The sequence below is a fragment of the Phyllobates terribilis genome, unplaced genomic scaffold (assembly GCF_046119375.1).
Source record: "Phyllobates terribilis strain yellow unplaced genomic scaffold, ASM4611937v1 Scaffold_7__3_contigs__length_470593459, whole genome shotgun sequence".
Classification (NCBI taxonomy): Eukaryota; Metazoa; Chordata; class Amphibia; order Anura; family Dendrobatidae; genus Phyllobates; species Phyllobates terribilis.
In genome coordinates, this window is record NW_027362767.1 from 51,076,073 (window position 1) to 51,086,199 (window position 10,127).

The window sequence follows — 10,127 nt, forward strand, 5'->3', positions numbered from 1 at the left end:
TAAAAGCGGTGCGTTATATGGACATTGATATAGTTACTTTGCTGAAGGCTGTAACCGGAGCCAAGTGGGCCTGTCTGCCACTTGAAAGGCTCTTGGATGTTATGTGTGTAAACATGCCGGTGAGCCACTGAGACAGACTGTGTTATAAGCAGTTATGAAGTGTAATAAACGTTGCATGTGTGCATTAATTGACCCGGTGAAGCGAGTGTCCCCCAGCATGATGACTAGCGCTGCCTTACAACACACACGTCATAGAATGTGAAGGGGTTAATGAAGGGGATTGAGCCTAGAACCGCATTTTCTGCCCTTTTACAGGTTTTTCCGGTAGATGGTGAAGAATAAACAGTAACGTGGGCACCAAGTCATTTTGAGAAAACATATTCCACCCTCCCTCCTTTGGAAGGATTTTAGGGATGATTTACACTCATGACTGTAAAAGTCCAGGGTCAGTTTGAAGGATTTGTCCTTAGGAGAGGGTCATCAATATGAGATCGGTAGTGGTCCAGAACCGCCCCAACCCCATCACTTCAATAGGAGCTGAACTGCAGTACCTGAAAACAGCCGCTGAAAAGCCTATGGCGCTGCTGTTAGAGGCCTGTCTACACTTAGCACTTTTACTGCATTTTTTTTCCCCATTCTTTTTTTGGGAGGGAAGGGAGACAGAAAACCACAAGGTACAACAGTGGCAGAAAAATTTAATTTTTTACTAAATTTTTTTTCTCCATGGAGGATTTTATACAGTTTTGTACTTGTACATAGAAAAAATAAAAACTTTTCCGCGCACAATCCGCATCAGAAAACACTAAAACCACAAATAAAATGTCATATTTTAAAAAGGCCTCACGATTGCGACTTTCCAAAGGATACTGCATTATGGCTACAGAATAAATCCTGAAGGTCAATTCACATAATGGGTTTTTGAGGCATTTTACGTATGAAAACCAGGGAGTAAATTCCACATCCCGGGGGGGGGGGGGGGGGAGTTGTGCTATCCGTTCATTAATTTTCTGTGGATGCGCCTGCTCCTGTGACATCACATAACCTTCCTTCCTTTAGATCATGAATGGGGAACCTCAGGCCCCCGGCAGTTTACGGCCCTTGATGACCTTTCTTATCCGGCCCCCGAGGTCCGTAGTGCTTGATGGCCACCGGCCCATTAATTTCTTCTTTCTCTGTGAGCCGTGCTCACTACTGAACACTGAGGCGCGTCCAATAAATGATTATGCCCTGACACCAGTGGCAGCGTCTGTGGGCAGAGTTAGTGCGTAATTTGCACGGCCCCGAAGGATGGAATAAATATCCAAAGGGTTATTTTCAAAAAGTGATAGGGGATAACTAGCTGATCGCCAGAACTCCCAGCGAGTACAAGTTTTTTTGCTATTTGAGAGGAAATAACCCTTTAAAAGCAAAACGCGTTGTGTGCATTGACCCTAGAAAAGAGGCACATCATCAGATCAGAGGAGTGTGGTCGCTGCGTATCGGCGGACATCCCTCCCCACAAACCATCACATCTTCTGTATTTAGTTTCATCCCCACCTACATGTACAGGTCTATTCACACTAAACACCACTCATCCTGCATCCGGATGGAAAATCGGGGAATTCCTGATGTTCTGCAGAAGCCGCAGGATGTTCTGGTTCTTTCAGTGACTGTAGGAAGTTCCTTCATAGACATGAGATGTGATGAGCAGTCAGTGACACAGCAGCTCCGTCAGAGATTAAACCGTTCTTCCACTTCGGTGGCGATCATCTCTGCTATCGCCAGGGAGGAGGTAGCGGCCGGGGACGGGGCGTTCCTCACATGCAAAACGCGGCTGGCGATGGCTCCAGAACCTCCATCAAAAACAAAATCGTCTACTAGGTTCCCGTCACGATCCAGGGCCTGAGCTCGGACTCCAGAGGGACCCCTAAATGAGAAAGGGTTATTCAGGACTATTTCATAGGCGCCATCAATATCAAACCAGCTGACTCCAGGGACAGCTCCATACTTTTAGTGGTGGCCGTGCCAGGTACTGCATCGTGCAGGTGCAGGTTTACAGCTTTTGAATTGTGTGTGATCCCCAGTAACATCTATGTAGTACAAGCAGTGCATGCTGAATTGTACCAAAGTTAACCTGCAGCATCGTGCATCAGAAACCACTTCGCTCCTGCGATCTGCAGGGAGTCTACACCAGACTACAAGGTAATTGCAGCCTTCTGTGAAAACTTTAATTCTTTTTCTACACAAGTGGCATTAGAAAGGGTAGTGACATGTTCCCATACTAGAGGGAGCGTATACAGCTGCAATGGGACCCTTGGGGAGAGGGTCCTGATTAAGTCCTGCTGGTCACCTGATAGTAAAATAGGTGGAATCAGAGGTATATTTAAAAAAAAAAAAAAATGAACAAAAAAAAACACCTTCAGTCCATGTTCCCACGATGAGCTTTTGATGTTACAGACTTTCTGCACCCATTAAAATAATGTAGATTACTTGCATTTTTTCATAAATATGCAGAATAAAAAAACTCACCAAAAACGGAACATAGGCTAAGGCTATGTTCCTGGCGTGTTTGGAAAACTCTTCCTATTCATTCGCATGGGAAATCTACTTTGCAGTTCATAAATGAATATTTTTCTTTTTCCTGAAGAGGAAAGGAGGGGAGCCTGTTCGACTAGTCTCCTGTGCAGCTCGGTCCCCGGCGGCTTTTAAAGGTAATGTTTTTCTCTGAAACGCTGCAGTCTTTCGGAGTCAAACATACCTGGCTGAAATTAAACAGCCGTGGATCTGGGGCATGGATCAGCTGTCAGCTTCACTTTAAATCTTATTTAAAAGGATTCTGTGTCTTTTTTTAAAATTTACAATAAAAATGAGCCAACAAAACCAAAGAGCCGACAAAATATGCATCGCTGAACTTGTGCCAGTTCATCACATATCGTGTGTGTGCACAGTTTGATGAATTCGGTGTAAAGTCCATCAGCACAAAAAGGAGGACAAGGCAATAAAATAAAAGAAGAACTTTATAAAGTTAATTTCAGCGCAGGATCTCACCTGAGAATGTCGTTACTGGACAACTCGGGGATGAATTTCTGCAACTCCTTCAGCTGTGCTTGTAGAAACAACGCTCGATACATCTCCCCCATCCCATAAACCAGATTCTTCAGGACCAATTTTCGAAGGCCGCTGCAATATAAAAGATAGAAGTAAGTGGTACACAGGGCGGAAAGAGCAAAGGATGCAAAACGCCCCTCGCTTGCCAGCAAGAACTGCAAACTAGCCTCCATGGTCAGCACCTTACAACCTACTCACGGCGGCGGAGGAGGAATGTGGAGGTCATCTAGAACAGCGCAATAGGGCAGTGACACTTAAGGGGTTAACAGCTGCTGTTAGAGGCAGTTGACGGCTGTGTAAAACAGCCGTCATCTGCCATTTGTGGCTCGTGAGCCTGCTCCATACACAGGCACCCGATGTGACTTACATTAACTCTTTCCCGAAGTTTGAAGTATAAGTAAATTGAGTCGAGTTGCAATACCACACTCAACCTGTGGACAGGTGTGGCACTGTTTTTACAAGAAAGAAGTCATGTTACTACACACCAGGAACTCCAAGAGAACCAGGAACCCCCAGATCAGAGAATTTTATAATGGGAGCTCCACCGCTACGGTGTGCAAATGATCGAAAATAATCAGAACTCTACCTGTACGTAACGGCTTCTCCGAAATCTCTGGCATTGAAGTCGCACAGTCGGTAGCCTTCTCTTTTAAAAGCTAACACGGCATTTGGGCCGAGCCAGACGTTCCCGTCCATGCGAGGAGTGAAGTGGACCCCAAGAAATGGGAAGCGCGGATCTGGAACCTGCAGCCCAATATGGAGAAAACCATAAATATCTCACTGGCATCTTCTACTACATGCTGACAGTCTTTGCAGCTTAAGATGTGATTGGAGGAGAAAATATCATGCAAGACAAAAAAATAATAATTTTCAAAGGCGTTTGGCCATAATGTAACCTGTAAATGTGTGAAAGGTATAATTGATCAGCCAACAGGGGATGAAGATGAAGAGGTGATACCTACTGGGTAAATGTTCCCCTTAACCAGATAACACTTTTCTGGTTTCAGCACCAAATAATCTCCCCGGAAAGGAACGATGCGAGGTTCTGCGCTACATCCGCTAATCTGGGATAAACGGTCCGAGAAAAGCCCGGCACAGGTCAGCGCATACTTACAATAAACCTCTTCTCCCTGCAAGGAACAGACAGAATTACGGAGACACAAGAAGTTTTCCTTTACTAGACTTCAGCATCATGGGATTTTTTTTTTTTTATAACGCTCCCCCCCTCTCATATAAGAATCACTATTTTGATTCCTTTGTCGTTGTTTTTTTGCACAATTTTGAAAAATTGCTCCAAAATAGCTGAAATTTTTTACACCAAAAGGATGTAGCACTGCGGCAATTTCAGAATAGCACAAAATGTGAATTGCAGAAACGCGGCCTTAGACTAAGCGGCATATTTGGTGGGGATTTTTCTGCAGCAAAATTTGTGTCCATTACATGCAGATTTTTTGGGAATTTTGCTGAAGATTTCTATTGCAAAGGGTGAAATCCGAGCTGAATCCGTACAAAGACCTGATGTGCAGAAAATATCCGCAATGTCTAGATGAGGTTTGTTGGAATCTCGTGTACTTAGCTGCAGCTATATTACGCTGCAGATTTTCTGCATGCCAATACGCACCAAATATGCTACGTGTGAACTTAGCCTTAGCACTACCTCGTATTCTAAGTCATCAATTTGCAGGAGGAGGAGACCCTTAGGACCCCTCTATTGGGAACAATTATGGCAGACACCGTGCGACTATTCATTTGTTAACTGCTGCAGAAGAAACACGTGTGGCTGCATTCAGTCCAGCAATCAAATTACTTCTGGCACTTGTAGGGACGATTGCTTGGGTCCCACATAGTGATCTCTATGCAGCCCACAGTGTATTGAAGAATATTGACAACTTTGTGGACATATATTATATATATTTAAAATCATATTTAAGTAATCATTTTGCACCACTTGTATTTTGCAGGCTTTTGGTTTCCCTGCACACTACTGGTTGAAGAAGGAGTTGTCCGGTAATCCATCAGTGAGCTCATTATGACAGTGAGTTTGTAACTCATATAGGTCTTTCTGAACTCCTTTGTACTGATTTATCACCTCAACTTCTGCTGACCGTTGATGTAGTCAAAATTCAGCTGAGAGAAGCTTAGAAGAAAAAAAAACAAAAGCGTTACAAAATAAGCTCACTGACAGATTCTCAGACAACTCATTCTGCATCCAGAAATATGCAGGAAGACAAAGAACCTGTAAAATAAAAACTGGTGCAAAATTTTTAATGAAACCCGATTGCAAAAATTGTCGGTATCCTTTAACAACGAGCAAACAGATTGTCTAAAATATTTTGACAGCACACGATTCCAGGTGCGGCCATGAGAGACGTCAGAGGTACGTTACCTTTGTGTTCCTGATCACGACTGGATATTCCAGACCTGGAGAGAAGCAGAAGATCAGTGTCACGCATGTGGATAATGAGATTTTATTATTTACGCCTGGGAAATGTAGCCTTACACGGCTGTGTCCCTAGGACTATGGGATATGTTCGGCCCATGGCTAGCCTCAGGTGCCGCGCTCGGAGGATCACCTTACTTGAGAGCCGATGGCGGCACATATCGATGAGCTGCAAGTTCTGACCAGACCGCAGATCTCAAGACCCAAAGTACTGTTGGGCTGAAACTTGTGGCCGAAATGCGGAGGAGAAAATACACCCGCTATACAGTGATGTGTCCTGGAGCAGGACGCTGGGCGGCTCAGTGGTCACTCACCTCGCTCCGACCCTGCCGAGCTCTCATCCATCATCCTTACATCAGACACTTCATATCCCGTGAGGATGCTTCCTCCGGCATCGCGGAAATCATCGCTGTACGACTGAGCTACCTGCCGGTAATCTACGATTCCTGTGCATGGAGAGTCCAGCGCCATTACACCCTGCAATGTAAAGAGTGAGGCACACTTACTGCGGACAAGCTAAAAGCTGTCAATCACTCCTTGTGGGAGGGGAAAGCAAGGCTCCAAGGCAGATTTTATTAGAAATTAAGCAGATTTGTCACCAGATTCATACATTATTAAATAGATCTTAGACCTAATAAGGCCGGTGTACTTACCTGGCTGTATAATCCGGATTTTAAAATTATTTTTTTTTTTAAAAAAAAAAAAACAAGCTCTAGCAGCGCTGATACAATGGTCATCTATATAACGGTATTATGCAGCCATTCTGACACAGATTTTCAAAGTAAGCACACCAAACTCATCAAGTCTACAAAAACTATTTTAAAATGTACGCAGTTTACATTGTGAAATCTGGTGGCAGATCCAATTTAACATAAAGCAAGGAAAATAATAAATCCCTCAGCTTGGCGTCTCGTCCTCTAACCTATACTTCCTTCAGACCAGCCCCATAACGAAGATCATTAAAGACGAGTCATCTGCTCTCCTGACTTGTATGTTATTACAAACACTTGTATTTTCCATGGACAATTCTAAAGCATTTTTTATTACAAATCTACATTGTACCTCTGTTATTCCTCCTGGAAATCTATGAATAAATAGTCCTCTGGCCATTACTATTCCCCTTGTTAGCAGGTTTTCCCCTATAGAGTCTGACATTATCAGCACTTACGAATAAGTATCAATGGATGTAGTATAAGTAACAACCAGCTAGAATATTATTCAAACAGTTCCAGGAGGAACAATTATTTTTATTATTATATCGCCATCTATTCCATGACGCTTTACAATGCATAGTTCTTATAAAATATGTTCTGATTTGTTATTTCATTGGTATTACAAGTACTTAGGTGAGCGGAAAAGTTCTTTTTTAAAGGTTTTAGGGTCTGAGTTGGAGGTTACATATAAGGGGGGGCACAGGAAGAAAAGTGCAGCAAGCAGTCAAAATGACGTATCCCAGAATGGAACCCGAATAGGCTCCATTATAAGTCAACGGGATCCAGTGGGTGCTGCTGGTGACCATTGAGTGAAGGATCTGCCACTGCGTCGTGGTTTCCCCATCCAGATACAAGGAGCATTAGTGATCCCACCTCACACCTTGCAGTAGGGCTCTTTCTCCCGGATTCCTTTAGCATCGATGATTCGGAGCCCCGGCACATTGTTCTGCAGCCCTCTCTCGTACAAAGCCTGTAATCTGGGGATCTCCTGGTGCCGTACGGCTACTATGAGCTGCAAAGATCACAATTCCCTGTCACTACAGACACCAGGATACTGCATAGGTCAGCGACGCTACGCCTCCACCACGTACCTTGCCGCACTGCTTGTATGGGATTCTTTTAAGGTCACAGTATCCGTAGAGAAGGGAAGCCCCCTGCACACACAGCCTGGCCTTCAGAGATCCTGGAGTGTAATATATTCCACTGTGAATCACACCGCTATTATGGCCACTCTGATGGAAAGCTGGAAGATAATGGACACAATCTTATTAGTCTTTTTTTATATAGCACCAACATGTTCCACAGCGCTGTACAGACATTGTGAGCCCCAATGGGGACAGCGATCAGAATGTAATTTTGCTGTGTGTCTTTGTAGTGTAGGAATAAACCTACAGAGACACGGAGAGAACATACAAACTCCTTGCAGATGTCGCCCTTGGTGGGATTTGAACCCAGGACCCCAGTGCTGCAAAGTAACAGTGCTGTCCAATCTTACAAGGACAGTTTGGATCTAAAGCCGCCCAAACTCATTATTAACCATTACTGAACTCACCAATCTCGTTCTCTTTTTCCAAAATGGCAAATCGGAGATTTGGATGGCTCAGGATGAGCTGCCGAGCAGATGCAAGTCCTACGATTCCAGCCCCGACAATGACGACATCGTAGGTGCTGAAAGAAAGAATGAAATAGAAGTAGAGACATCTTAATAATGCTACCCAAGGTGTAAGGCGTCCAGGAAGCTGAGATATAGGGAGATGTTTGCAGGATCCCTTTTGAGACTCCTGATATCTCAGCTTCCTGAACCTGCTGAGGTTTCCTATTGATCTGACTGATTTATTACAGTTGTTTCATTATAGAAAATGACCCCAGAATTCTCCATTTTCCGGTCTGAGATCCTTCTATCTATATAAGTGGTGTAGTCACAGTCTGACCCCAGGGTGAATTCCTTAGAAGGGTCAGGCAGTGTCATTCACATGCAGAAAAATTTGCTTTGAAGCTATAAGTCAAATTTCTGCTGCAAAACATGTAAGGAGCAGATAACGTGGCGATTTCTGCCAACAATACACATTGCATTTCAGAAGATTTTTTTTTTTCTTTAAGGTCAATGAAATATTTGACTGCTGTTATAAGGATAAAAAAAAAAATCTGTAAAAATTTGCTCTAAAAAATTGGAAATGTACATTCCTGGAAATTCACATCCTACTCGCATTTCTAATCCACCTAAGAAGGTAAAGAGTAATTTGTTTTTTCGTAAGTCAGTAACTACTTTTATACAGTCGCTGCCAAGTCAGGGTCAAAATCCAGGATTTCTTCTTTATGTCAAAGGTCGACTAGAGAAATGGAGCAGAGTAAAGTGAGACTGTTTGTAGTTATTAGGCTTTCTTCCAGTAAAAAGTCTGCTTAAAAAAAAAAAAAAAAAAAAAAAAAAAAACAACATGGGGGAAAAAAAAAGGTTAAAAGAAAAATAAATAAAAAAAGCACTAAAAATCAAAAGCAGGGACAAAATAAACAGAAAAATTCAGGATTGGTGGGATTACTAGAGCTCGGACCTCCGGCAACATCCATCACTTAAACACTGGAATATCCCTCAGCAGCAGAAGCCATACATTTATACATTGGATGTGCGCACTGCTCCTCTGCCATGGTACTACACCAAAGGAGATTGGCTAGCTACAATATACTGCAATACTATGGAAAAGGCGATCAAGTGATCACAGGTTCTAGTTCCCTAAGGGAAATAAAAAAATAAAATTAAATTTACATACATACAGAAAAGATTAAATCACTACCCTTTTACCCAAATGTACATGACAAAGTAAAAAAATAAATTAATCTATTAATGTCTAAATAAATAAAATATATGGAGGTAATTGAAATGATTATGAATAAAAAAAATGGAAGAATTGCTTTTTATTAGTTCGCATTCTAAAAAGAAATTGAATATAAAAAAGGATCAGAAAGTCATATGGAGCCAAAACAGTACAAAAAATCCCCCCAAAACAACTACAGCTTGTATCCCAAAAAAGGAGACCTGCATCGACCAAAAAATTAAAGTTTTCTTTTCTATTTCTTGTAAATAATCAAAAATAAGACGCTATAAACATGGAATCACCAGAACCGGACGGATCCGTAGCACAAAGCTTCTGGGTCATATTTACAGCAAAGTGAACGGCGCATAAGCAAAACCCCGGGCACAATGGTGAACAGACGCCCGCCTTGAATTTTTGTTATTTTTTTTTCCTTTTCTAGTAAAGTATCTGGTAAAGTGAGAGGTGTAGATCAAAACTACAACTTGTCCCGAAATAAACAAGCGGCGCACGGCTGTGGGGGATGGGGAAAAAGGGGAAGAAAAACGCGATGCGCAGAACTAAAATAATAAAAAAAAAAAAAAAAAAAAAAAAGTGGTTTTCTCCGGAAGGAAATCCCAGGACAGTCTATAACATTTTTTCCCACTGTCCATAAAAAAATAAAATAAATGCGCCAATTATTTTTATTTTTACGCCGCGGCGACAAAATCCAAAATCCGCCCCCAGCTGGATTCCCCATTTGACTGCACATAGTCCTGACTGCTCTGCCCATCTACCATCCGGTCTAGCCATGCTGGGAGTTGTAGTACTGCAACTGCTGACAAGACAGGCACATACAATTATACTGATAAGACAGAAGCAGCGGTACCTGTGACAGCGGCCCCCATGTCCGTACAGTCTGGAGCCCCCCAGCTGTAGGGCCCCGGCTGCCCTCGCACAGCACCGCACGGCCATTCCCCCTCTGTATACACCAGAGCCAGCCAGTGCTGATCCCTGGGAGAACCGGAGCTGCCATTATCCAATCACAACACAGCTTTTCTCTAACCACGCCCACCATAACTTGCCAGCCAATAGGATATG

At 43.0% G+C, this 10,127-nt stretch overlaps 1 protein-coding gene across 1 annotated transcript; it reads right to left on the minus strand.

Moving 5' to 3' along the window:
- Window positions 1–678: 678 nt before the first annotated feature.
- Window positions 679–10,080, minus strand: L2HGDH (L-2-hydroxyglutarate dehydrogenase). The gene is made up of 10 exons (XM_073638548.1): window positions 9,916–10,080; window positions 7,793–7,908; window positions 7,332–7,483; window positions 7,121–7,252; window positions 5,842–6,004; window positions 5,474–5,508; window positions 4,050–4,217; window positions 3,674–3,831; window positions 3,028–3,159; window positions 679–1,906 (listed from the first exon to the last, which is right to left on the minus strand). The coding sequence occupies exons 1-10, from the start codon at window positions 9,999–10,001 to the stop codon at window positions 1,711–1,713; spliced, it is 1,338 nt and encodes a 445-aa protein (XP_073494649.1). The 5' UTR covers window positions 10,002–10,080; the 3' UTR covers window positions 679–1,710.
- Window positions 10,081–10,127: the final 47 nt, after the last annotated feature.